Consider the following 27,049-nt stretch of genomic DNA (forward strand, 5'->3'; position numbering starts at 1 on the left):
GAAAAAAAAAATCATGCAGAACAAAAACCTCCAACGCGAACTGCAGCGCCAGCAGCCACGTCCGGGCGCCGCCGTACCTCCACCACCTCCATCAGCACAACACGAGCACCTCCCCACCCCACGAACCTTCCTAACGGACCTCGTCGACTCGCTCGGGCATGGTGACGGAGCACACGCCGCCACCACCACCACCACCCGCCAAGCCGCAGGGCGAGACGACGCTGACCCCGACCCCGACCCCGATGCCGCCGCCGCTCATGCAGCAGCTCATGCAGCAGCAGCTCCACGCGGCGGGCCGTCCGGGGACGCCAATCCTCTGCGCGGCCTGCGGGGCAACGCGCGAAACGTGCTCCTCACGCTGCACGTCCTGTTCCCGAACGAGCTGCTGCCGGCGCTGGACCTGCTCGATCGGGGTCTGGTGACGCGGTTTGTCGTCGTCGGCGGCGGCATGCTGCAGCCGGCGGAGGCGGGGGCGGGGGCTGGGGCTGGGGCTGTTGGTGTTGGTGGTCCTGGCGGTGGTGGTGATCCTGGCGGTGGTGGTGCTGGTGGTGGCGGGGAAGGAGACGGAGCAGCGGCGGCGGAAACCATTGGTTCGACTGCAGGCGATGGCGATGGCGATGGCGAAACAAAAGCCGCCGCCGCCTCCGCCGTCGCCAATGCTGGGCGAGCGGGGTCATCGTCCTCGTCCTCTTCTTCTTCTTCTCCTTCTCCGCACGCCGAGCACTCATGCCAATCGCCGCCGCTGCCATCTCTGTACTACGTCCGCTCCGCCCAGCAGCAGCAGCAGCAGCAGCAGCATCGTCAGTACCACCGCCACCGATCGCGCTACAGCCGCCGTGATCCTCCTCCTGCCGCCGCCGCCGCCGCCGGAGGAGACGAGGATGATGAGTCGTCGACGACGACTGCTGGTGGTGGTGATGGTGCCGCAGAGAAGTGGTACGAGGTCCGGCTCGCGGCGTGGAACTGCTCGTGCCCCGCTTTCGCGTTCGCGGCGTTCCCAGCGGGCTTGCAGGTCGATCGGTCGGGTCCAGGTCCGAGTCCGAGGCTCGGCCATCCTGCGGCTGGGGTCGGGGGAGGAGGGAGGAGTGAGGGAGACGCAGGGGTTGCTGCTGGGGTTGCTGGGGATGATGGATGCGGGGACGGGGACGGGGGTGGAGGCGTTTGGGAGCGGTTTGGGTTCGGTGGGCTGAGGCGGGGTGGCGAGGGGGCCCATGTGCCGCCGGTGTGCAAGCATCTGCTGGCGAGCTTGCTGGTGGAAAGGGCGCCGGGGTTGTTTGCCGGGTTCGTGGAGGAGAGGGTGGTCAGTGTCGAGGAGGCTGCTGCGTGGGCGGCTGGTTGGGGGGGTTAGGGTCGGTCTGGGGGAGGGTGGAGGGTAGGTAGGTTGCCATTTTTGCGAATTGTACCGTACTAGACATCACGCAAAGACCTCAATCCGGTTTGCAATGGCGCATGGTTAAAAGTTAGTGAAGATCCTAAGCATGCCTGTGGTTTGGTAGATTGGAAGGGGCATATGGTGCGTGAATGGAGAAGAAGGCAGCAATTGCATTCCAGTTCATTTCACATTCGAGTGAGAGTATTTGCGTAGAAGACATACAGGATCGCTGACGAGCCAACCCGCACATTCACATAGAACGTGATAGACGTTCGCGTATCTTAAAGGACACACGTTAAGAAACCTCCCACTATACTCTTAGAATTGAAGCATTTATGTAAAGATAATGTAGCAATGTCTTTGCCGGTTCTACCATGATCCGTACGACTGTTTACCATCCCTCCATCGTAGGCAGTTCGCTTTGCCACACTTTGCAACCAAGGCTGATAAAGTAAGTGCAATGGGAGAAACGTAGTTATAAAGTTAATGGAGAGCTAGATGAGGGTGTAACAAGCCTTAATTTCACTCCAGATCTCCTCATACTCATAGAGAACTAAGGAAGTGATCCGGACGTGGTTGGAACAGTGTACGTGAACTAATCTTTAGACTCAAGGGACACGGCAGTTCATTTAACATTGTTACTATAAACAGGTGTTTTGAGAATTACCCCCTTCTTGTAATTCTATTGGCAAGCAGGAGGCAAAGAAATGTGGACGTCGGCACAGGGCAAACGGGAATCGACTACCTTTCTTACTCCTTCAACGCTCCCTGATCGGATGATACCAGAACGAGTCCCGAGAATGGCTTAATAGACGCCATTGATATCATTTCCACTCTCTAAATACCGTGGAAATTCGGTGTGAGATTTTACATTTTAGGTTTCTAATTCCAGAAATTCTTTTTTTTATCGCTGCTTAGTTTTCTACAACCAAGAGGCCATCAACAGACGGGATTTTTTTTTAAGAGAGAGGACGGGAAGTCCTATACTCTACGACCTATAGTCATACGTGAAACGGATTGTCGCTGAGGGAGTAAGTGAACAAGTCAACTAGTTGTCGACGAGGTCAACTCCCTGCGGACGAAAAAGTCCCTCCATGCACGTTGAGGCAAAGCACCTCCGCATGACCGCGCACATGAACAATAGCAAAGAAACCAAGACCAAAGAAAATGCTCTATCGTATTTCATTGCAACGCCCTGAACATCACTCATCTAATGGCAGTCATGCAGTTGCATTTCAAAGACCTCGCTTGACGGGGTGGGCGGCGGCGGCGGCGGCGACAGCGCAGAGAAGACAGCAACAAGAACATGGCGCCGTGCAACATAAGTACAAAAGACCCAGCCGACCTCACTCTCATGCAAAAAAGAAAAGTCATCCATCTTCTTCTAATTCCCCTCGTCAGGACCCTCCGCCAAGTATAGGTAGAGGTCCAATGTCTGGCTCCTTTACTTCTCTCTCGCTCTCTCGCGGCATTATATCCTACGGAACTTCCTCCCACTTATTTCTTTTTTTCCGGCGCCTTATCCTTTCCCTTATCGCCTGCCTTCGCCTCCTTATTTTCTCCGTTTGCCGCGGTGGTGCCATTGGCCTGCTTCTCAGCACCCTCCTTCTTGGCCGTGGAGGTACCGTTCTCCTTATCCTCCTGCTGCTGCTTGTTCTGGATCTTGTTCTCGATGAGGTCGTGGAAAGCGGTGATAGCGCGGATCAAGCTGCTGAGGTAGATGGTCATGAGCTGGTCATTGGTCTTGACGCTCATGGCGCGGGCAAGGTCGCTGTCGCCGACGGCCGGGACGACGGCACCATCGACACCGGCGGCGGCGGCGGGGACGGGCTTGGGCGTCGTGAGGTTGGGCAGCAGGTTGAAGACATCCTGCAAGTTGCCGAGGATGGCGTGGTTGACGGGCAGGTCGCCGTCCAGCACCTTCTGCAGGTAGGTGCCGATGTCTCGTAAGCGCAGGTGCAGCCCTTGCAGCGATTGCAGCTGCGACGTTATGCGCGTCGACAGCGTGCCCACCGCCACGTCGCGGATGTCGCGCAGCAGGTGCTCCACGCCGATCTCCTCTGCTTCCTCGGCCTCGATTATGCTGGGCGTGTGCACGAACGTCTTGGTCGTGGTGGTACCGTCCTGTTATCCCCGAAGTTAGCTATGTTTGCGGACGGTCCGCTGTGCCGGTAGTGATGCCATACATCCTTGATCTCCTCCACGGCGAAGTATGCGTCCGTCGGCACGCCGACCTCCTTGGGCTGCACGTCGATGATAACGAGCAACGGGTTGGGTGTGTATCTCTTGAACAGCTCGTTGATCTCCAGATCCGATGCGCGCAGCTTGGGGCCCGAGTGGTACCAGCCGATAAGCTTCTCGCGCGCGTTGACCTTCTTGAACATGTCGTTCATCGACTCGACATAGTTGTGGTCAAGGAACCATACCGACGGGTCCTTCTCGTCTTCCTCAAAGGGCACTGTGTGGTGGACATGCCGTCAGCGATCGTGAGCAGGGTGATTGCAGCGGTGCTGCCGGGGGAGAAGCGAGGCCAAGCTTACCGGCGAAGCTGTTTGATACCCGGACATTCTTGCCGTCATTCTGTCCCAGGAGCACACCGACGACACGCTTCTTGGTACCCTTGGCGGTGCGTCCGTAGTGGTCTGCGGCAGAGAGGAGCACGAGCGGGGCGACGGACACGTTCCGCGTCACCAGTGACAACGTCTCTGCTGTTGTGGCGGGCATGACGGGCTGCGGCGGTGCGGCTTGAAGGGCGGAGAACAGATGCGGAGGAGGGCCGAAGGCGAGATGGCCCGAGTTGGCGCGAGCAGCGGGCGGAAGAGGCGGGTGTGGTGGAGATGGAGGGGCGGATGGAGGTATGGTGTTGGAGCTGGAGCGGCCGGGTTGAGCTCAGAGCTACAACGCCGGTGATGATGCGCCAAGACCACTCACCCTGGGCGGTCACAGGCTGCAGAATGGCCCAGCACGCCATTCGCCCCGACTACCTGAACGCCTTTGCCAGCAAGCTCCACTCTACCTTAAAATCAGCCGATTGAAGACGAGCCTTGCTGAATCAAATCCTTTCCTCCGCCTTCTCGCTGTCGCCGGGAGGAAGTCTCGACCCCTTTCCTCAAACACAGGACACCCGTGCCGCCATGTACCTGGACTTGACTTTAATGACACCGCACGGAATGCTCTCGTTCTTTTGCTATCTCAGTTCCGAGTCAAAGCGACACGCACATTTTCTGCACAGATTATATGGGAACAAGAAACAACAGTGGTATTGACACATTTACAAGGATCTACAAGAACACATTAACCCTCTTCTTCAAACCTTCGTTATTTCCTCCTTTTCATTTCCATCAGCGCTCGATGTCTCTGGCACGACCGGCATTCCAGCAACAACACCGATGTCCTCTGGATTCTCGGTCTGCACGACAGGCGGACCCTTGAAGTCCTTGCGTCCCCTGATGAGGTACCACAGGAAGGAGATGGTACCAAACCCGACAAAGACAACCGAAGCGTAGTTCATCGTCGTGGCATCTACAGGCAAACTCACGGGCATGCAGAAAAGCACAACGGCGAGAACGATCCAGCAGATGGTCAAGACGTTGATGGCAAGACCGAACTTGCCGAGGGAGAAAGTCGAATGGCGGACCAGCTTGCGGTTGCGCAGGACGCTGACGAGGATAGGCCCACCGTACGACGCGCTCAGACAGATGGTAGCGCACCCAGTGAAGGAATTGAAAGCCGCACTCGATCCGAAGTAAATGAGGCCCAGCAGGCAATCAACGACGGTCGAGAGCACCAGACCCCAGAGAGGGATGTCGAAGCGCTTATCCACACGGGACCACAGCCGGCTGCCGGGAATGGCACCATCGCGGGCGAAGGCATAAGTGCAACGACTGGCGGCAGTCAGAGCGCCGGTACCAGCGAAGAACATGATGCCGAGAATGAGGAAGAGAAGCCCGAATCCTCCACCCGCGCTTCCGGTCGCCATCTTGAAGACCGTACCGATCGGCTGGCCGCTGGCCACACTCAGAAGCATCTGCACATCAGGCAGGACGAAAAGAATGGGGATCAGATAGATGACGCCCGTGACTCCGGCGGCAGCGACGGAGAGAACAATGGCCTTGGGAACTTCACGCTCCGGATTCTGGACCTCCTCGCACATGGCGGCAACCATGCCGTAGCCGGTCAATGTGTAGGCAGCCTGGAGGAGACCGACGAAGAAAGCCCAGCCAGATGGCCTACGAGACGAGTTAGAAATGACCGCGAGGGTCAGGACATGGGGAAGTTCAAGCTTACCATCCACTGCTCGAAGCATCGTAGTGAGCAAACACAAACTCGCCGCTACGCTTCGTGTCGGCCATGGTGAGAACCGTAATCAGGATAATGACGACGCTTGCGGCAGTCCAGTAGACGCAAATCTTGTTGATCATATCCAGGTACTTGGCACCGAAGACGTTGATCAAGAAGCAGATGAGCATGACGGCCCAGAACATCAATATGGTCTGCCATTCATTGGCGACAAAATCCTCGTTCCACAGGCTGATGGCACTGAGGATCAGCTGGCCGCCGGAGAAGTTGATGCTGCAAGTGACCAGCCAGTTTCCGACGAGTGTAAGCCAGCCCACGATCCACGAAGCAATTGGCGCCCATTCCTTTGTCGACAGCATAGCAGCCCAGTAGTAGACACCTCCGGCGGTGGGATACACGGCGCAGATTTCGGCCAAAGACGCGGCAATGCCGAGGGAAATGAGTGAGACCAAGACCCAGCCCCAGAGAATAGTCACGGATTGTCCATCGGCCAGAGTGATCTTTCTAAAATCAGCGGGTTGTATGTGGCTCGCGCGCAATGGCAACGTACGTAAAAGGTGGTGGAAAGACCAAAGGGAACGGCCATGATGGCGAAGGACAGGCCCAAAACGGAGAACATGCTCAGGTTCCGGGGCAATTCGGCCTTGTAGCCCATCTTGGCCAGCGCGGCGTCAGCGCCGGCGTCGACGGAGCCATGGCGGGTGGCGCTGGAGACGGAGTTCTGGCGCATTGCGGCGGTGGTTGAGCACCGTGGCTTCTCGGGCGGCGATTGAGGCTTGGGCGTCGGTTCTCGACGGGCGGCGGTCGAAGGACGTCCTGAGTACGGGGAGATCTGTCAGCGGGCGTGCTGAGGGTGGCGGGCTCGCTGTGGGCTGCGACAGCGGGCGTGTGTACCCACTCGCGCAGCCACTGCGGGCGGACAGCGGTCGGAGGCCATAGGGCCGGCGCAAACGTCGTGGACCGGGGCGCCAGAGCCGCGATCTGAGGGCGGCTCCGGGCCGCACAGACACGCATCGCGAGCGGTGTTCCGGGGAGAGTGCGAGGGTCGGAGGGGTGGTGAACTCACTTTTTCACGCGCGCGCGACAGGGCGGGAGAGGAAGGCTTGCGACAGAGACCAAGCCGGGGGCGCAGAGCCGCCATTATGATGCTTTAGCCATCAGCCCTGCGCGCGACGGGGCCAGGCCAGGCCCCGCGATAGCGTCGGCAACGGGGGTGCAGTGGGCGCGGTCGATTGCCGCGGCCGTGTGGGTTAGCGGGTTAGCGGCCAGGCGGGCAGCGCGATAAGCGTGCGACACCAGTGACATAACGCCTTGACGAGCAGAACCCGGGCCCAACGCGCTCTTTGCGCCCGCCCATGACTTGCAATCACACCCGCTTACCAGATGGCCTGTCTCAGCTGCGGTCCCTGCAGTCATTCTTATCAGCCGTCTTCCTCCAAAGGGCAATCTCTTGCAGCCGCCATATCACCGCTCCCACGCCAATCTCTCGTTTCTCCTTACCGGCCTGCGTCATGAACCCGCCACAAACCACCCATCGTCGTCAGCGGTTGTGCGGTACCCGGACACGCCGGCTCTCGTGCCTATCAGTCTTCAGCCTCGCGCGTGTAGTGCCTGAGCGGAGCTCTGCCTGAAGGCTCCCCAATGGCTTTCTCCACTGATTGTTTTGTATTGTACTGAAAAGCAGCAGCAGCATTCAACTGTCAATACTTCAACATCAACATCTTGAACCAAGGTAGACCTCTCTTCCCTGCGTCGCTCCACGGCTGGCCATTGTTTGTATGTACTGTACATCTCTGGAGCCTGCTCGCCTCTGCAGTCTCATGGGAGCTTAGCTTTGGCGACAATGGACTCCGACAACCACCGAGTTCATGCTGATGATCAAATGATAGGGTGGTTTAATGCCTCAGCCACCGACACTGACCTTATCTCAGCTGCAACAGTGGATTACCAAAGATTTTACCCTTCGCAAGCCCGTAGGTGGTTGAATCTCCACTTAGTCGCGTCTGTGGGGTTTTGATACCCCTTTACGTCAAGATGTTTGCTTCAACTACCCACGAGGGACACACAAACCCTTTTTCATTCTGGAAAGATGACACTACATTGATAATTCTATTCTGATACACGACATCTGAACCTTTGTTTTTCGGGAACTTTTTTACTGCCGAGTTGCACTCAAACACGGTGTCCAGGCATCAACCATCACCGATCCTCATCAGGCATTGAGGCCTTCCTCAACCGCCTTGATCTGCAACGCCAGGAACCTCGAGTAGATCCTACACAGCGCCAAGTTTCCGCCCATGAACCACAAGCCAGGATGGCCACTGGGGCGCCACATCTGTCAAACACACATCAAGTCAGCAACACCGTGCGAAAGGGGCCCATCGGGAAGGATGCACTCACCGCATTGATCTCACCCTCCTCGTCCAAGTCCCACACGTCCTTGCACCTCTCCGCCTGCTCCTTGCCGAGCGCCTTCTCAACGCTCGTCCGCATGTTGTCGTAGCCCGTCGCCAGCACAACGATATCCGCCTCCAGCCGCCTCCCATCGGCGAGGACCAGCGCGTCCCGCTCGAACCCCTTGATGCCATCAGGGCTGTGCGCGACCTTCACTTTGCCCTCGCAGATGAGCTTCGAGCAGCCGACGTCGATGTAGTAGCCACCGCCGCGAGTGATATACTTTCTGAACAGGCCGCTGCCGTCGGGGCCGAAGTCGAGCACGAAGCCGTTGCGCGTGAGGCCCTCGACCGTCTCGCGCTCGAGCTGGTCGCGCACCATGGCGGTGAAGGGGACGTGCAGGGCGAACTGCACGGCGACGGGCAGGCTCTGCGCGAACACGTCGGCGTCCTCGGTCGGCGGGCCGAACTCGTCGTAGAGCCCCTTGTGCATGGCGAAGATGCCCTTGCCGTCGGCGGCCGAGATGACGTACGTGCCGCGCCGCTGCACCATCGTCACGGCCGCCGCGCCCGCCTCGTGGTAGTTTTGCGCAATGTCGTGCCCGCTGTTGCCCGTGCCGACGACGACGACCTTCTTGTCCGAGAGGTCGGCCCCGCTGGCTGTGGCATCGACGTGGCGGCTGCCGTGGTAGACGGTGCCGGCGAAGTCGGACTGGCCAGGGAAGCTGGGGATCTTGGGCTCGCCCGAGTGGCCGGTGCAGAAGACAACGTGGTGCGGGTGGAGGGTGCGGGTTTGGCCGTTGCCGCGGTCCACTGTGATGGTCCAGGTGTGCGTGGCGTCCGAGTAGGAGCTGGACGTGACGGTGCTGGAAAGCCAGACGTTCAGCTCCAGGAGCGTGGCGTAGGCTTCGAACCAGTCCCCGAGTTTGTCCTTGGGCGTGAAAAGCGGCCAGGTGCTCGGGAAGGGCATGTATGCCATGTGGGTGTAATTGACGGGGTCATGAGTGACGAGAGTCTACGTCTTGTGCGTCAGCGCCGTGCATGATCTGGGCTGGCAATGTTTCTGCAACCCACCCTGTATCTGCACCGCCAGTTGTCACCCACACGCTTGTTCCTGTCGACCAACAAGCAAGACACCCCCATCGCCTGCAGCCTCGCCGCAAGGTTGAGACCGGACTGGCCTGCCACTGCATCAGCTTCCGCCGGCCAGCTCCACCCATTGACATCTCATTACTCACCAGCACCCACGCAGACCACCTGCGGCTCCGCGTCCAGGAACTCAATCTGTCTGTTCCTCCGCTCCGTCCAATTCCCATTCTTCATCGCGCCCCCGACCAGCGAGTTGTTCCCTCCGTGCGGCCTCCTGACGCCGACCCTATCCTCGAACCCCTTCAGCTCCTGCAACGCCGTGTACAGCATGTACGCCTTCCACACATGCTCCTCCTCCTGCCGCACCAGCCTCAGCATGCCCTTGCCGCGCCCGACGCTCGACTCCCACTCGAACATGCTCTCGACCCACTCGAGCCCCTCGACCGGCGTCTTCGCGCCGGGCGCGAACTGGCCCGTCTCGGCCAGCGCCGTGGGCCGCAGCCGGAAGCGCGGCTGCGCGGCCGCCACGAACGGCGCCAGCGCGTCGAGGCCCCGCACGGTGCGCAGGTCCCAGCCCAGCGCGAGGTGGTCGCGCCACCAGCAGTCGGCGTGCAGGACGCCGGCGAGGCTCGCGGCGAGCTGGTCCGCCGGCGCGGAGAGCGCGCCGGCGAAGGCGCTGAGCCATTCTCGCGCGATTGAGGTGGGGTTGAGCGGCGCTGCTGCTGCTGCGGTTCTGGTGGAGGAGGGGAAAGTGCCTGGCTCCGGTTTGGTGAAGGTGGGGAGCTTGATGGTGTGGAGGGAGTCGGTGGCCAGCATTTTGGACGACGGAAGGGACGTTGCGATCCCTTGGGGACGTTGGGGTCAATCGGGGAGGATGAGGGGGAAGCGGGGAAAGACAGGGTGGGAAGTGGGAAGCCAATGAAGCTTGCAGAGTGTCGGGAAGACAGCCAGGGAGGGTATCTTCAGCTCTTATATATCAATGGTGCGGATTGGGCATGTCGTGAGACAGAAAGTCGAGCGGTGATTGAGTTCCACGGTAGCACAGCATGGTCGGGGAACGTGGGCCGAAGGCAGTTGAAGCCGAGTCGGGCGTGACGTGGATGCAACGCGGGGCAAGAAATGCGGAGAGGCGCTGTGTGATTGTTGTGGCCGGCTTCCGGCAGCAGCTGTGCGCACAGGGCGGCCACATCTTCTCTGGCGGTCTCGGCCCACCTGCCTTCCCCACAATCGTCGGCTGGCAGCCCCGCGATCCCCACCGCTCTGCATCCTTCGGCGAGACACGGCCCGCCACCAGCAGTGTCTGCTTTTGTCGCCGCACTGTGGCGCCCCGCCAAATACCCAGAAGTCTTTCCCTTCGTGCGCCGCCATACCTGCTCGTCGGGACGCCTTCCACTGCTCCACCGGGCCATCTCCTGCGACTCAGCATCCACCTTGAACATGGAAGACTCCCGCCGGCTCAGCAAGACGGTGTACGTTGTCCCTTTCGCCTAGTCCCCGCCGGGATGACTGCTAAGCTATCTGGTAGCTGTATAGTGTGCCGGACACGGAAGCAGAAGTGCGACCGTCGCCTGCCCTCGTGCAACTTCTGCATACAGAGCGGCCTTGAGTGCCGCTGGGTGACGGCGAAACAGCCTGGCCTCCGCGCCGGCTATGTTTCGGAACTGGAGAAGAGGCTCTGTGCGTCTCGTTGCCCTGCCTTCTCGGCGCAAAGCTGATTACATCCAGCCGTCCTGGAGAAGGAAGTCCGCAGCCTCAAAACTCATCAGCCTGCCCCGTCCTCTGATTCCGGCCACGCTAGCGCCGCCTCCAGCGAAAGCCCCCGCCTGGATTCCTCCTCCCCAAGCCAATCTCCCTCGCCGTCAAGTCTGCGCACCTTCGACCCCCTTGCCTCGCCAACTTTGAATGAACTCTGCGATTTGTGGTTTCGAGACTACCATCCTTGGTTCTCAATCCTGCATCAACCCTCTGTTGCCGATGTCTTGCAGGCGAATATCCCGCCCGCGGATTCCAACTTGAGCATCGTCTTCAAAGCCATTGCAGCCGTGACCATTTCACATTCGTCAGTCTCCGGGGCTCCCCCTCTCGAGGAAAGACGGAGGATAGCCAAGTCTCTGCGGAATGATGTCGTCATGGAAGCGATGGGCACTTTGTCCTTGAACTGCCTTCAGTCCATACTGATTATTACGCTCTTGGACTCAGCTGCCGGCAAGTTGACGGACTACTGGAACCTCATAGCTCTTTGCAAGCGGTAAGTCCCGTGTACAATGGCTGGGATTCTTTCGCCTGCCACACCTTCTCATATGTCTGCGAACGGAGTGAATGCCTTCTGACACGATTGCTCTAGAATATCCACACTCCTGGGTCTCCGGGATCTCGTGATCAATAAATGCGCCAACTTCAACCAGCTTTCAAGGCTGCCGCCCCGCATGCTGCCGTTACCCGGCACTTTGGTATCACAAGAGGAGAACGTCCGCGCCTACTGGATGACAGAAGTCCTGGATTCATCCTCCACTCTCGGTGTTGCTTGGAATCTTGGCTTACCTCAGCCCATTGAAAACGCATTGTTACCCTGTAATAACGCCGTGTGGTCTTTCTCTGAGGCGGCTATGGGCATATGGTCGCTTGATGATCTTGAATTCTCTTCGTCCTTTTCGCTCTACGTCGGCCTGTTCACAACCGAACTCTGGCATGTCCACAACTTTCTGCAGCAATCGTACGATATGAGGTCCGCAGAAGACCGTCCGCAGGCACAAGTAGACTGTGAGGCTGTAGACGCTCGGCTCTTGCAATGGCAGGCAGGCTCCGGCTCCATTGCGTTCACGCCCGGCAATCCTCTCACACCCTTTGACCCCAACATCCTGATGACCCGATGCATGTTCAACGCGTGAGTAGTTCTCAACAACTTGACATTACCACACTTGGCGCTGACTTCGGAAAGTGCAATCATCCTCATATATCAACGGCTCACCATTCCGCCCCACGGCCTCGACCACCTCTTCGAACCGTGGTTCCACGCCATCCAACGCTGCCTGGACAGTTGCAACGACATCACCGCAGCCGTGCGCGTAGTCGACGATGTCGATGTCGAGACCACGAACCCACAGCTGAGCTTCTGCATATTCGTCGCAGCACGTTTCCTCCTCGGTATAGCAACCATCTGAAGTCGTCACCATCGTTTTAAACGTCATAGATAACTAACCCGCAAACCTGGAACAGTCCACGCCAAATACTTCAATCTCGAATGTCCCCGTAACCTAGACCTCCTCGTCTACGCCCTCAAGACTTCAGGCCAACGCTGGCCTGTATCACGTATGCCCAATCTCTCTCCCTTCCCCTACACATTCAACCCCTACGAAGCGCACGCTGACACCGCCAAAAAGACCGGCGCGAAAAGGTCATCCGCACCGCCCTCTCAGAGCACAAGATCCCCCTCTCCATCAGCTCGCTGCCCTCGCAGTTCTTCGACCTGCAATACTCGGCCCTCGACATCGACGACGCGCTGCACCTCTGGGCGCAGCGGCTGCAGCCCTGGGTGCACCTGCTGCACGCCAACCCGAACTCGGTGGCGGCCTCGGGGATGCACAACGGCACCAGCAATCAGACCGGTGTTTCTGGTGGTGCCTCCGTCGCTCCTTCTACTACTGCTCCTTCCACGACGACCGCGGCGGGTGCCGTTGCTGCTCGGAAAGGGAACATCGGTGCGATTTTGGGGGTGGAGGCGGGGTTTGACTTTCAGGACGTGCAGACGTCCGCCGCGTTGCTTGACACGTAAGAGAAAGAAAAAGAAGAAGGCATGGGAAACAGACATAGACGGTGTTCGCGCATGGCGTGGGATTACAAAGAAAAGATTTCTGGCCATTTTGACAAAGTTTCAAAAGACACGAGGGCTCGTACTGCAGTGGGCGCAGTTGGAGAAGTCCTCCCCTCGTAAGTTGATTGCGGCGTTATTGCAAGACATGATCCCGCGAGGGGTTAATGATGAATTTGGTTTTTTTTTTCCCTTGACATTTCTCTTCAATCATAGCGCCTTGCGATACTCGATGGAGGAAAAAAGTCCGTTAACTTCACGTTCATAGTTCAAAAAAAAGAAAAGAGAAATACGGATAGACCATCTCCCAAACATCTCTCTCTCTCTCTCTCTCTCTCTCTCTCTCTCTCTCTCTCGCTCTCTCTCTCCCCAGCCCCCCACCTCGATCAATCAATCGATCGACACCAGTCAGTCACTCCCACAATATCAATCCACCGGCCCCCTAATCAAATTCTTGATGCCCTCCCCCCTCCCCGTCCGCTCCCACGCCTCCGTCGCCCGCTCAAACGGCACCTCGGAGCTGACGAGCATCCCGACGCTGACTTTCCCCTGCCGCATCAGCCCCAGCGCGAGCTCGAAGTCACCGGCCCCGTAGCGGAAGCACCCCCTGAGCGTGAGCTCCTTCTCGCTCATGCGCACCATGGGCACGCGCAGCCGCGGCTTGCCGAGACCCGTCTGGATGAAGGTGCCGCCAGACCGCAGCACGTGGATGCCCGTCTGCACGCAGGCTTCGGCGCCCGTCGCCTCGAGCACGACATCGGCGCCGTCGCCGTCGGCGCCGCCGAGGCTGTGCAGCGATATCATGCGCGCGGCGGTGGCTTCGGAGAGGGCGTCGGCGCGGCTGCCGTCGATGTCGTCGTCGCTGTCGTCAGCGGTTGGGTTTGTTGGAGCAGCCAGGGGGTCGGGTAAGAAGGTGTGCACGCCGGGCACGAAGCGCCGGGCGAAGTCGAGCTTGCGCTCGAGGACGTCGACGACGACGACGGTGCGGGCGCCGAAGGCGCGGGCGACGGCGGCGCAGAGCAGGCCGATGGTGCCGCTGCCCATGACGACGACGTCCTGGCCGGGCCCCACGTCGGCGAGGCGAGCGGCGTGCGCGGCTACGGCGAGCGGCTCGACGAGGACGGCGTCGGCCAGGCTCACGCCGTCGGCATCGTCGCCGTCGCCCAGCTTGTAGCAGAAGTCCTCCGGGATGCGGAAGTACTTGCACAGCGTGCCGTGCGTGGCGACCTTTGCCATGCCGCCGGCGTTGCCCGCCGTGGTGCCGCCCGGCGCGGCGGCAAAACGCATGCCTTTGCACAAATTGTAACGGCCTTCCTTGCACGCGCGGCAGCGGCGGCACGGGTAGCCCGGCTCGATGGCGACGCGGTCGCCGGGCGCGAGCGACGTGACGCCGCGGCCCACGGCGGCGACTATGCCCGACGCCTCGTGGCCCATGACGATGGGGTTGGCCGGCGACACCTTGCGCGACATGCCGCCGTGGTGCCAGAAGTGCACGTCGCTGCCGCAGCAGCCGACGTAGGCGATGCGGACGAGGACGTCGTGCGGGTCCGAGGGCTGCGGCACGGGGCGGTTTTCGTGGCGGGCATCGTGGGGGTTGTAGAGGAGGAGGGAGGGGTTCTGTTTGTTCCGTGGATTAGATGTCTTTCTTTTCTTCGTGGGAATGAATGCTGGGGAACACGCTCTCAATTGAATCTTCAAGAGGGACGACGCGGGAAGAAAAAAGGCTTCGAACGTACACACCTTCTCCGACTCGGCGGGCCAGACGCCGTTGCTACCCATGATGACGGTACCGACCAGGCACCGGGGACTTCTCGAAGTTCGGCAAGTTTTCGTTCTTTGGGCCAAGAGGTGATATGCGGCTGTTTGCTCTATCTATAGCGGTCAATGGGTGCAGATTGCGTGCTCGACGGAGTGGCCCGATAGCGTGATCACATCATCAGCAGGGCCGCAGCTGCCTGTGGAGCTGTTCGCTTCTCTTATAGCTGGCGATATGCCTCGTCGCCGGAGCTGTCCTGGCCGGGCCGGGTTGGGCGAATGCAGGCGGCGGCTTTCTAATCCGGGGTGAGATGGCCCTGTGCCAGATGACCCGCCAATCATGGGCATATGTAGTCTGGATGCGGGCAAAGGCCAGCGTCAGCAGTGAGAGCTTGTCACTTTTGTGCAGGGCGAGAGAGGGGCAGTGGTGGGGCAGGTCAAGCGAAAGATTGCGGGGAAGACCAGGTAGAGCTCCGGAAACCGGTGATAGGCTCTGCCAAAGAGTGGTGGCAAGTGTCGTGTATTCTCCAAGTGCCCTCCGAAGAGGGCTAGGCAATAACTACTTCTAAATGCCAAGACGCTAGTGCACGGACCAACACCGGGCCATGTCGGCGCCGGAAAGAGCGGCAGAGCACCAGTAAGTAGTAGCTGAAGCAGACATCCGGATGTAGATGCGAGCATTAAACCAACACAAATGCATCCAGATAGAGGATTCCGCTGCCCATGTAGGTGGGTCGATTATTTCGTCACCCACTGTGGCGATGGTAGATTGGCGATCCAGTCAGATGCCTCGAGTCCATCGTGCACTACATTTCCTGGTCTAGGCCCCGGACTTCTGTCGTCCGAAGCTGTCGCCTTTGGACCGCTGCACTCCGGGCCATGTCCACACTCATATTTTAGTCTTTTCACAGTAAGCCAACCAGACTGCTGGCTCATGTCAGAGTGGCGCACGAGTCACCCAAGGTTGAGTCATATGGAATGTCACAGACAGAAGACCAATATTTTGACACGATCCATTGCCTCTAACGCTAGTTGAAGTGATTGTAGCCAGCTCACGGATCGTGGTAGTTTATCGAAACTGAATTGCAAACAAAACGCAAGTACCACAGAACCGCAAATGAAAAGTCCAAACGCCCCCTCCTATTCGTCGCATCGAAGGCAGTAAAAAAGAAAAGGCTAGGGAGAAAATAGGGCTCGGGCAAGGGAAAAGCAAAATTGTACAAAAGTGGACTGGAAGGAGAGACCCCTAAAAAAGCAAAATCCATGCCACCCAAATTCTTCTTTAAGCTGGGATGCATCGGCCTTTTGTACCTTTTCCCTATTTGCTCCTTCGCTTTTGCCCCTGTCCCGTATCTCCGGTCCATCATCGTACAAGCGTCATCGTCAATACCATGAAAATCCTTGAACTTCTTGATGGTCGTTGAAAGAAAAATAGCCCCTCAACCTCTACCGCTACTCGCTGTACAGTCATCCTTTTTGAAACATTGATTTGGGTATCGCAAAGGAAAGAACGTGATGGGATGCCCTGGAAAGCGAGGACGGTTTTCCATGCTTATATCGACTTTCACGCGGCGGCGGTGATGAGCTCCTTGGGGGCGGCCTCCTGGTTCATGAGCTCATACGGGGGACGCTTGACGATGCCGCCAGTGACAGGCAGCTGAGTGCCAGCGCCCGTCAGGAACGAGTCGACGTCGCGAGCGCACATGCGGCCCTCGTTGATGCCCCAGACGATAAGAGACTGGCCACGACGGCAGTCACCAGCGGCGAAGACACCAGGGATGTTCGTGTTGTACCTGCCCGGAGGCGTCTTGACGTTCTTGCGGGCGTCCTTCTCGATGCTGTCGCCAAGGACACGCTCCTCAGGACCCAAGAATCCCATGGAGAGCAGGACGAGGTCGGCAGGGAAGTACTGCTCGCTGCCCTCAACCTGCTTCATATCCCAACCGCCCGTGGCGCTCTTGGTCCACTCGACACGGATGGTGTTGATACCCTTGATGCGCCCGCTGCCGTCGTCGACGAAATCCTTGGACATGACGCAGTACTCACGCGGGTCCTTGCCGTGGTGGGTCTTGACCTCCGAGTGGCCGTAGTCCACGCGGTAGATGCGAGGCCACTGAGGCCATGGGTTGTCACGGGCACGCTCCGGCGGGGGCTGCGGCAGCAGCTCGAAGTTGGTGACCGACTTGGCGCCGTGGCGAAGCGAAGTACCGATACAGTCGTTACCAGTATCACCACCACCAATGACAACAACATGCTTGCCCTTGGCCGAGATGTAGGCATCGTCGGCGAGGTTGGAGTCGAGAAGGGACTTGGTGTTCTTGTGGAGGAACTCCATTGCGAAGTGGATGCCCTCAAGCTTGCGACCGTTAATGGGCAGATCACGAGCGACGGTGGCACCAGTGGCCAGAACGACCGCATCGTTCTCACCCCTCAAAGAGTCAAGGGTGATGTCGCCTTCGCCAACGGCAACACCAGGCTGGAACTTGATGCCCTCAGCCGCCATGAAGTCGATGCGACGCTGAACGACCTTCTTGTCGAGCTTCATGTTGGGGATACCGTACATTAGGAGACCACCCATACGGTCGGCGCGTTCGTAGACGGTGACTTCGTGGCCGGCCTTGTTCAGCTGGTCGGCGGCAGCGAGACCAGCAGGACCAGAGCCAATGATGGCGATCTTCTTGCCAGTGCGAACCTTGGGTGGCGACGGAACCATCCAGCCCATCTCGAAGCCACGGTCGATGATTGCGCACTCAATCGACTTGATACCAACAGGGTCTTCGTTGATGCCGAGGACGCAGGCGCCCTCACAAGGGGCAGGGCAGACACGGCCAGTGAACTCGGGGAAGTTGTTGGTCATTAGCAGACGCCTGAGAGCATCCTCCCAGCTGTTTTGAAAGACCAATTCGTTCCATTTAGGGATGATGTTGGAGATTGGGCAACCGCTGTCAGACTGACAGAAGGGAACACCGCAGTCCATGCAACGAGCAGTCTGGTACTTGAGCTCATCCTCGGTGAGACGCGTAGACAGCTCCTGCCAGTCGCGGGTGCGAGTCTTCGGGTTGCGGTACTTCTCAGAGCGGCGCTGGTACTTCATGAAGCCCTTGGTCTTGTCGAGGACAAGCGCAGAACGCTTCTTCTCGGCCTTGGCATCGCCGACACTCTCCTCAATGTCGAGGAGGTCGCTCTTCTTCTTGTCCTTCTCGGCCTCCTTCTTCTTGTTGGACTCCTCGTGGGCAGTGCGGACGGGATTGCCAGGAAGGATGGGCAGAGGGTACTGCTGCTTCTTAGCCTCGGCCGCCTTGGCAGCCTCCTCCTGGAGCACGCGCTTGTAGTCCGTGGGAAGGACCTTGACGAAACGGGGAAGAGCGCGGTTGAAGTCAAGCAGGATGCGAGCAGCCAGCTCAGAACCGGTGTAGTGGTGGTGGTCTTCGATGAGACCACGGAGGAAAGCAATCTCAGTCGGATCCTCCACACCAGAAAGCTCAACCATCTCCTGGTTCACCTTGCCCTCGAAGTCATGGAACATGTCGAGGACATAGGCAATACCACCCGACATACCGGCAGCGAAGTTGCGGCCGGTGGAGCCGAGAATGAGAATGCGACCACCCGTCATGTACTCGCAGCCATGATCACCAACACCCTCAACAACAGCGGTGACACCCGAGTTGCGAACGGCGAAACGCTCGGCGGCAACACCGCGGAAGAAGCAAGTGCCGCGAGTAGCACCGTACAAGCAGACGTTGCCAATGAGAACGTTCTCTTCAGCCTTGAAGACAGCCGACCTAGGCGGGTAGACGATGAGGCGGCCGCCAGACAATCCCTTTCCGACGTAGTCATTGGCATCACCCTCGAGCTCGAGAGTAACACCGGGGGCCAGGTAGGCACCGAACGACTGACCAGCAGAACCCTTGATGTTGACGTGGACGGTGTCCTGCGGCAGACCGGCTTCGCCGTACCTCTTACTGATCTGGTAAGACAGAGAGGCACCCATAGCACGGTCAGTGTTGACAATGTCGCACTCAATGCGAGTGGGGAGGCCCTTCTCAAGAGCAAGCTCGGACTCGGCGATGAGCTTGTTATCCAGGCGCACGTGAAGACGGTGGTCCTGCTTGCGGACGTTGTAGGTAGCAACGCCAGGGCGGAGAGTGTGGGCCGGGGTAAGGATGAGCGAGAGGTCAATGTTCTCCGTCTTGGCAGTACGGAGGTCATCACGGATCTTGAGGACATCGCAACGGCCGACCATTTCGTTGATGGTGCGGAAACCAAGCCTGGCCATGATGGCACGCAGCTCGTTGGCGATGTAGTAGAAGAAGTTGATGACGTGCTCCGGGGTGCCCATGAACTTCTTGCGGAGCTCAGGATCCTGGGTGGCAATACCGACAGGGCAAGTGTTCAGATCTGTTACATCGTTAATTTTGGCATCTCCCAAGGTGAGCGCGAATTCACTTACGGCACTTCCTCATCATGATACAACCCATAGCAATTAGAGGGGTAGTAGCAAAACCCCACTCCTCGGCACCAAGCAGGGTAGCAATGGCGACGTCACGACCGGTACGGATCTGGCCATCGGTCTGGACGATGACACGACCACGAAGGTCGTTCAGAACCAAAGTCTGGTGAGTCTCGGCCAAGCCCAGCTCCCAAGGCAGACCGGCGTACTTGATACCAGTCCACCTAGAGGCACCGGTACCACCATCGTGGCCGGAGATCAGGATATGGTCGGCCTTGGCCTTGGCAACACCAGAGGCGACGATACCCACGCCAGTCTCAGAAACGAGCTTGACCGAGACACGAGCGCGAGGGTTGGAGCACTTCAGATCATAAATAAGCTGCTTGAGGTCCTCGATGGAGTAGATGTCGTGGTGAGGAGGCGGCGAAATCAGACCGACACCAGCGGTGGAGTGACGGGTCTTCGCGATAGCGCCGGAAACCTTGTGGCCCGGCAGCTCACCACCCTCACCGGGCTTAGCACCTTGGGCCATCTTGATCTGGAGCTCGTCGGCATCGGCAAGGTAGTGGCTGGTGACGCCGAAACGGCCAGACGCAATCTGCTTGATGGCAGACCTCATCGTGTCTCCATTCTCCATGATCGCGCTACGCTCGGGATCTTCACCACCCTCGCCAGTGTTGGATTTACCACCGAGGCGGTTCATGGCGACGGCGATAGTCGAGTGAGACTCCATGGAAATGGAACCGTATGACATGGCGCCAGTGACGCAACGCCTGACGATTTCGGTCCAAGGCTCAACCTGCTCAATGGGCACAGGAGTGCACTCCTCGAAGTTGAAGTCCAAAAGACCACGGAGAGTGCAGTCTTTGATACGCTCGTACTCGACCTTAGAGTAGGCCTCATACGACTTGTCATTCTTCGAACGAACGGCATCCTGGATGTTGGCGATGGCAGTCGGATCGTTAACGTGGGGTTCACCACCGTCTCTCCAGTGGTACTCGCCAGTCTCAACAAGACCAGGCACCTCGACAATAGGGCGGCTTGGGAAACCCTTGTCGTGGAGGGCGAAGGCATCCTGCGCAATGAGCTCGAAAGTCATACCCTTGATACGGCTAGCAGTACCAGTGAAGCAGCGGTCGACAACAGCGTCGTCGATACCGAGAGCCTCGAAGATCTGAGCACCCTTGTAGCTTTGCAGGGTCGAGATGCCCATCTTGGACATGACCTTCAGGATACCACCGTCGCAAGAGTGCTTGTAGTTGTCGATGAGCTGCTGGGGCTCAAGCTTCTTGCGGATGAGCTTCTCGCGGTGCATCTTGAGAATACACTCGATGGCGAGGTACGGGCAGATGGCATCGGCACCATAACCAACGAGAACGCACATGTGGTGGACTTCACGTGCCTCACCAGTCTCGACGACAAGCGCAACCTGAGACCTCCACCTGTTCCTCACAAGGTGATGGTGGACCATACCGGTAGCCAGCAGAGCAGACACCGGAACGCGATCGGCGGAGACAGCGCGGTCAGACAGGACAAGAATGCTGTGTCCCTCTTGGATGCACGCGGTTGCAGCCTCGCAGATGCTGTCCAGAGCATCGAGATAGCCCTGGACACCGGCCTTCTTTGGGAAGGTGATATCAATAACCTTGCTGGTCCAGGCGGGTTGGACAATGTGCATGTTGTTCAGCGCGTTGAACTCCTCGATGGATAGAATGGGGGACGGAAGAAGGAGACGGTGTGCCTGAGTTTCGTCCATCTCAAGCAAGTTGCCCTGGGGACCAACGTATGCCTCCAAAGACATGACGATTGCCTCGCGGATGGGGTCGATCGGAGGGTTAGTGACCTGAGCGAAGAGCTGGCGGAAGTACTCGGAAAGCAGACGGGGCTGACCAGCCAAGCAGGCAAGCGGAGCATCGTTGCCCATGGATCCAAGGGCTTCCTTGGAGTCGGCAGCCATGGGACCAAGGAGTAGACTGACTTGCTCCAGTGAATAGCCGAAAGCTTTCAGGCGAGGATCTTCCTGAATCTTAGTCTCGGTGATGGCGTGGGAGAGATCTTCGCCCTTCTGTGTGAGAGCACCGTAGATGCCCTGCATGGTGAGCAAGTGCTTGTCAATCCATGCCCTGAAATCGTGCCTGTTGGCCACAGTGGCCTTCAGCTCGGAGTCATCGACAATGCGGCCGGCAACGGTGTCGACGAGAAGCATCCTTCCGGGCTGCAGTCTGCCCTTCTGAACGACGCGCTCCGGGTCGATGCCAATGGTACCGACCTCAGACGCGCAGATGATGCGGTCATCATCCGTAACATAGTAACGGCAGGGACGCAGACCGTTGCGGTCAAGGTTTGCACCGCAGTACCTGCCATCAGCGAAGGTGAAGAGAGCAGGACCGTCCCAGGGCTCCATCATGCAGCCGGCCCACTCGTAGAAAGCCTGCTTCGCAGGGTCAACGGCACGGTTGCCCTGCCACGCTTCGGGAACCATGAGCATGACAGCCTCAGGGAGGGAGAGAACACCGTTAATCGTGAGAAGTTCGAGCACGTTGTCGAAGGCCGCGGAGTCAGAACCGCCATCCTCAATAATGGGGAACAGCAGCTCGAGCTCATCGCCGAAGAGGTCGGACTTCAGGTTACCCTCACGGGCCCTCATCCAGTTCTTGTTGCCGCGCAGAGTGTTGATCTCACCATTGTGGGCTGCCCATCGCAGAGGCTGGGCGCGGTCCCAACTGGGGAAAGTGTTCGTCGAGAAACGGGAGTGAACGAGAGCAAAGTGCCCCTCGTAGTCAACATTGACCAAATCGTGGTAATATTCGTATACTTGGACAGGGGCAAGCTGTCCCTTGTAGACGATGTTCTTGTTGCTCAAAGAGCAAAGGTAAAACCAGTTGTGAAGACCAATCACGTGCGTCGCTCTCTTGCGCAGCACATACAGCTGCCTCTCAAACCACGGCTCGTCAAACTCCTGGGAGTACGTTTCCTTCGGCGCATTGCTAGGGCCATAGGCATCCCTAGCAACGACGAAAGGCTGCAGGATGATGGGCTCCCTCGAAAGCGCCGCCGGACCCAGCAGTGTTGAATCCTTGGGAACCTCTCGCCACCCAAGAACCCGCAATCCAAGAGAATCCGTAATCTCCTCAAACGTAGCAATCGTCTCCTTCAATATCTCCGTGTCCGGCTTGAAGAACAAGTTGCCTGCGGCATACTGGCCCTGAGGGGGCAGCTTGATGCCCTGGTCCCGCTCGAAGTTCTTGATGAAGAACTTGTGGGGGATGGAGGTCATGACACCGGCACCGTCGCCGTCTCTGGCGTCTGAGCCAACCGCACCACGGTGGGTCATGTTGCACAGAAGGTTCCGAGCTGGAGAGTTCACGCGTCAGCGTCCATTCCTGGAGTCTCGGGGGATACGAAGTTTACCATCGCTGACGATTTTGTGGCTCGCAACGCCCTTTATGTTGCTGTGTTATCGTCAGCCAAGAGCCCGGTGAGAGGCATGCGCACGGCTTGTGCGAGCGGGTGACTTACGCAGCGAAACCGACACCACATGCATCCTTCTCCAGCTCCGGGTCGTAGAGACCCTGCTTCTTAGGGAGCGCGCCCGCCCATGACTTGTTGTCCGGAGTATTCTCGTACTCGTAGACGCTGGGCGTGTACTCTTCCTCAATACTGTCGCATTGTTTGGTATCTTCAGCGAATGAGACCCGACCCATAGCTTCGGCGACAGGCCGAATCGTTCTGCGATGGATTGAGTACTGCAGGAGCGCTGTTGGCGAGTGAGGCGTCGTGAGTTATCTGGTAGTGTTGCCGCCTGGACGGGCCAATGGTTAGCAGAAGCCCCGAAGTGCTTGGTCTCGGGCGTGCGATGTGGGTGGAGTGACGTCGGTCGAGTTGGCGACGGAGGGAAGTGGAAGGGTGAGGTGCGGAGGGAGAATTTTCGGTTGTGGGCTGCGAGCAAGCAAACGGGCAGAGGAATGGAAAAAGAGTAGGCCGGCGGTGGCGATCGGGAATCGAGCAACGGGTGGAGGGGCGAGCTGTCGTCTGGTGCGCAAGCTGGTCGACCACGTCGCGACGATCTCCAGGCAGATGATGTAGCTCAGTCCCCAGACGGCGCCTCTGTGTCGTCCCCAGGCGCTGACGATAAGAGCTTGGGCGAATCACAGGGCGAGTGGGGCGCACGATACTAGCCCTGCTCGGCAGGAATTTTGCTGCATGTGGATGTGGCAAGGGCAGGGCAGGTGGTGGGAGAAGCAGACAGAGCACTCACGCGCTGGATGGGATTGATTGTAGGAGCACGGCTGGGTCACTGCGTGCGCAACGCTACCAGAGTGACAGTCAGAGGAGAGGGAGTGCGAACGGCAGGAGAGTGACGGAGGCGGACGGCGAGGCAGCTTATGAAGGCGTCTCCTGCCCTGAAGGTGGGGAAGGCGACGAAAGCGCTAGAGCCAGAGCCAGATTACCATTATGATATTTTTCATTGGCACGTTGAGAATTGTTTTACCAATGGCAATGGCCTGGTTGGCCTCGCCGCAGCTCGCGCTGCTCCGTCACTGCTCTGCTCTGCGCAAGCTACACCGAGAACACGCCCCGCTGCGCCGCCCACCACGTCGTTGACCGCAACGCTGCCTCGTCGTCGCCGTCGCCCCCGTTGCGACCCCATCGCTCGCCCTCGCAGCGCCCTCTCCCGAGGCGCTCGCCTGACGGTCGCGCGCGCGCTCCGCAATCGCAGCGGCCGCTTGGCAGGGCCTGGTGCTCCGCGCATGTTTATTTATCTGCATACGTCGGTCATGAAAAATTCCCTGCTACCCCACGGTTTCTGCCACGGCGCGCAGCCGAAAGCTGCTTAGATCTCGCCAGCCTCCCAGGGCGGTGGCAGCGGGAGTAGCTAAGCAGCGCCTGTGATTCGCTGGCCCGCTGCCCGATGACATGGCGAAGGCTGGCCGCTGCAGCTCGCATGCGGCTTGAGCGTCGCCCAAGCTTCGAGGGGGAGACGGCGGCCGCAAATCAGCCCGCGCATACGTTTCAAGCGCCTGTTTCCGCGCCGCTGATTGGCCGCAATTGGCTGCTCGAGTTTCCCTGAGGGTAATTCAAGCTCGTCATGACGCCGCCCTGTCCTTATCGCGACCCTCCCGAAGGCGCACATCAGCGTGCGCGCATCCGGAAACGGCTTGCTTGATAGACTGCCAGACTACTCCCCGCGTGCCCAGCCGCACGCTGCCCGCATCGGCGACCGTCGGCGCCCCCTCGGCCGCAGTGATTTGCGGCGCTTGATTGACGAAATTGGGAGCGCAAACCCGCGCGGCCGTCGGGCGCACACTGGCGCCGGCCTGGAAGCCATGCCGCTTCGGCGACAAAATATCCACCCACTCGATGCGGAGCAGGCCGAGACGCCTCGGGATTGCACGGAACCTCTGCGAATCCATTCCGATGAGTCACTCCCAGCTGCTGCTCGCCAAACCCTCCAGCGAGGCCAGCCGCCGATATCGCTGCTGAACTTCGTGCTGCTGCAAGACGCCGCACATGATGGCCACACCATCCCACACGGCCGAAATAGGCTGGGGCTCCGCCGCCACGGCTGCCTCCGCAAGCGGGCATCTGCCTGCGCCGTGAGATCCTATCAGGGTTCAACAACGCCCCGCCGTTGTCTTCCGCGCCTGGGCGGACGAAATCGCGCCGCTGCCCCAGGGCGCTATTGCACGTCCGTCGTCATCCACCTTCGCTGGCTCTATGTTGGCGTTCAAATCATAACCCGGTCCCCGGCTCATGATCGCGGCGGTAGCGTCGCTGGCAGATGTATCGGCATCTTGAGCCTACTGCTATTCATCCCGGAACCGCGGAACCACGTCGCGCCATCGCCCGTACAATCGCTTTCCACGTGAACGTTAGTAGTAGGCTCCTCCCGGTTCGGCACTGTGGTTGTGTGCCTTTTACCGATAGCCTGATGTCTGACGGCGAGGCTGCTCAGGGTCCGCGAGAGACCAATCGCATTGGCCGAAATGTGTGCAGATGCCACGACCCTCCCGTGCGCGCACTAGCGTCTAGGATACGTACATCCGGCGGGAGCTCAACCGAATGCGCTAGGTAGAGCCGTGGAAGCAAGTCACAGAGACCTCAGGTCGAAATTGCGGTGATGAGGCGGAATTTGGTGCCGCGTGGGATAACATGCCAGAGAGTGGGTTGGGTTTCCTAATTTGGTTTGCAACGTTAAACCCATGAATCACGGCCGACTGCGGCATCTTCGGACCCGATGCGTAGCTGTCTCTGCGACGTCCAGCTGTCACTCATGCATGATGTGTTCACATACAGCTGTGGTCCCATTGGGTACACATGCGTCCAGGCTGTTGCAGTGCCCTTCGTCCGTTGATGTTCCTAATGGGCCGGATTGATTGAACAGTGGGAAAAGATCCGAACTACTATGTCATCGTTCAATCATATAAATGCTAGCGGGAGCAGTCGGAAGCAGTGTAATTGGGGTATTCTTTTTTTTTTTTCGTATGCCAACTCTGCCTAATCCCGGGTATGCCAATGGGTCTCTGCCACGCTAGAACCATCCTCGTGCCAATGCGTAGTCTTTGATACCATACCCCGCATTGGATTCTTTTTTGTTTTCTTTTATGTTTTTGAAAGCAGCAGTCATCTCCAACTATGATTTTTCCCGTGCAGATCTGGCGCCAGCACGGCTCACTCCAGGACTCGAAGGCCGTTGTTGACCGAGGTTCGAAGGAACCTACAGTGCTGCTAACATGTCAGCCTCCCACTTTCAGGTTCCGATATTGTGCGAAGTGACGCGCACACGCCGACGGTAGACGGCGCAACGGGCACATACGTCTAGTGCTCCATGGACTCGTCGGGGTCCTCAAAGTCCTCGTCGTCATCCTCATCATAGTCCTCCTGACCAACCTCTTCGTTGGCTTTGGTAAAGTCGATCGTCTTGCCACGCGTGCGCCTGCCATCCTGGATGATGTTGTCGGGATCGATCTCCTCCATGTTGTCCTCATCGACCTCCTCAGCTGCGAATGCGGTCAGCAACAACGATAACGGTGGGTCAGGGCAAGCGGCGCATACGTTCGGGGGCCTGGGTGAGTAGAGTTAGCAGTCGCACATTGGCCGCGAGGTTGGACAGAGCAAACATACCGGCTCTTCGGCGCCAGACTCTTCGTCGGAGCTGTCCTCCTCACCCATGCTGACGTCCTCGCGGGTCGGCTCGGCGGCCTTGCCCTTGCCCTTGTCCAGGGAAGCATCGCCGCCCGTCATCGTGTTGTCAGTGTGCTCGGCGCTCATGTTGACGTGGGTATTGGATGGTCTGAGTCGCGGTCGTGAAGAAAGTGCGGGGGTAGTTGTGTCGGCGAGTGATCGGCGATGGTCCAGGAGGGTGCGAGCGGGCTATGATTTTGTTGAGGTGGAGGGCAAACGGATTGCAGCTTGTATTGTCGCGCTGAAGATGTCCGCTCGCCTAGAAACGTGCGGCGCTGAGCGCGACACCGCGCGCCTCCCCGCGTTGACCAATCATCATAGCACTTGCACCAAAGGGCCTAGCGCAGACACCCGCCACAGCAACGCGAAGGGTTGAGATATCACGAAACTTAGAGCAACCCTTTGCAGTTGCTTGCACGATGGAAATACCCCGGATAACACACATCCTGCCTGGCTCGATCTATTCGCACCCCCGGCGCGCCTGGTGTTGATGTCCTACGGGAGATTGTCACAACCTGCAGCCGCAATCATGAGCCCCTACGCCAAACACCATCCTACAATGCAATGGGCTTGACGTAACGATGTGATTACAGACCCTACTTGCCATGTGTATTTTCCTTTTTTTTTTTGGTCCTGATGGTGACCATCTACCTACGACAAGGACAGGAACATGCGGTCTCGACGTCTCACAATCAAAC

General features: G+C 58.7%; 8 protein-coding genes across 8 annotated transcripts; 2 read left to right on the forward strand and 6 right to left on the reverse strand.

Annotated features, from left to right (window-relative positions):
• Positions 1 to 13: 13 nt before the first annotated feature.
• On the forward strand, positions 14 to 1,348 carry BKCO1_4400090 (uncharacterized protein; the record flags this gene model as incomplete). The annotated part of the gene is made up of 1 exon (XM_020276151.1): positions 14 to 1,348. The coding sequence occupies one exon, from the start codon at positions 14 to 16 to the stop codon at positions 1,346 to 1,348; it is 1,335 nt and encodes a 444-aa protein (XP_020128045.1).
• Positions 1,349 to 2,869: 1,521 nt separating this feature from the next.
• BKCO1_4400091 (26s proteasome regulatory subunit rpn-8) lies at positions 2,870 to 4,096 on the reverse strand (the record flags this gene model as incomplete). The annotated part of the gene is made up of 3 exons (XM_020276152.1): positions 2,870 to 3,496; positions 3,559 to 3,830; positions 3,913 to 4,096. 3 exons carry the CDS (start codon positions 4,094 to 4,096, stop codon positions 2,870 to 2,872), a joined length of 1,083 nt encoding a protein of 360 aa, XP_020128046.1.
• Positions 4,097 to 4,679: 583 nt separating this feature from the next.
• On the reverse strand, positions 4,680 to 6,401 carry BKCO1_4400092 (gaba permease; the record flags this gene model as incomplete). Its single annotated transcript, XM_020276153.1, has 3 exons — positions 4,680 to 5,601; positions 5,660 to 6,171; positions 6,222 to 6,401. 3 exons carry the CDS (start codon positions 6,399 to 6,401, stop codon positions 4,680 to 4,682), a joined length of 1,614 nt encoding a protein of 537 aa, XP_020128027.1.
• A 1,482-nt stretch (positions 6,402 to 7,883) lies between these two features.
• On the reverse strand, positions 7,884 to 9,969 carry BKCO1_4400093 (flavin-binding monooxygenase; the record flags this gene model as incomplete). Its single annotated transcript, XM_020276154.1, has 4 exons — positions 7,884 to 8,006; positions 8,072 to 9,079; positions 9,139 to 9,245; positions 9,303 to 9,969. 4 exons carry the CDS (start codon positions 9,967 to 9,969, stop codon positions 7,884 to 7,886), a joined length of 1,905 nt encoding a protein of 634 aa, XP_020128028.1.
• Positions 9,970 to 10,590: 621 nt separating this feature from the next.
• BKCO1_4400094 (c6 transcription factor) lies at positions 10,591 to 12,925 on the forward strand (the record flags this gene model as incomplete). Its single annotated transcript, XM_020276155.1, has 7 exons — positions 10,591 to 10,622; positions 10,679 to 10,830; positions 10,879 to 11,401; positions 11,498 to 12,037; positions 12,092 to 12,297; positions 12,370 to 12,462; positions 12,534 to 12,925. The coding sequence occupies 7 exons, from the start codon at positions 10,591 to 10,593 to the stop codon at positions 12,923 to 12,925; spliced, it is 1,938 nt and encodes a 645-aa protein (XP_020128029.1).
• Positions 12,926 to 13,387: 462 nt separating this feature from the next.
• Positions 13,388 to 14,740, reverse strand: BKCO1_4400095 (uncharacterized protein; the record flags this gene model as incomplete). The annotated part of the gene is made up of 1 exon (XM_020276156.1): positions 13,388 to 14,740. One exon carries the CDS (start codon positions 14,738 to 14,740, stop codon positions 13,388 to 13,390), a length of 1,353 nt encoding a protein of 450 aa, XP_020128030.1.
• A 1,540-nt stretch (positions 14,741 to 16,280) lies between these two features.
• Positions 16,281 to 22,870, reverse strand: BKCO1_4400096 (glutamate synthase; the record flags this gene model as incomplete). The annotated part of the gene is made up of 4 exons (XM_020276157.1): positions 16,281 to 19,114; positions 19,167 to 22,520; positions 22,578 to 22,618; positions 22,686 to 22,870. The coding sequence occupies 4 exons, from the start codon at positions 22,868 to 22,870 to the stop codon at positions 16,281 to 16,283; spliced, it is 6,414 nt and encodes a 2,137-aa protein (XP_020128047.1).
• A 3,115-nt stretch (positions 22,871 to 25,985) lies between these two features.
• BKCO1_4400097 (uncharacterized protein) lies at positions 25,986 to 26,438 on the reverse strand (the record flags this gene model as incomplete). Its single annotated transcript, XM_020276158.1, has 3 exons — positions 25,986 to 26,167; positions 26,223 to 26,232; positions 26,292 to 26,438. The coding sequence occupies 3 exons, from the start codon at positions 26,436 to 26,438 to the stop codon at positions 25,986 to 25,988; spliced, it is 339 nt and encodes a 112-aa protein (XP_020128048.1).
• Between the last annotated feature and the right edge of the window lie 611 nt (positions 26,439 to 27,049).

The sequence above is a fragment of the Diplodia corticola genome, assembly GCF_001883845.1.
Source record: "Diplodia corticola strain CBS 112549 chromosome Unknown scaffold44, whole genome shotgun sequence".
Classification (NCBI taxonomy): Eukaryota; Fungi; Ascomycota; class Dothideomycetes; order Botryosphaeriales; family Botryosphaeriaceae; genus Diplodia; species Diplodia corticola.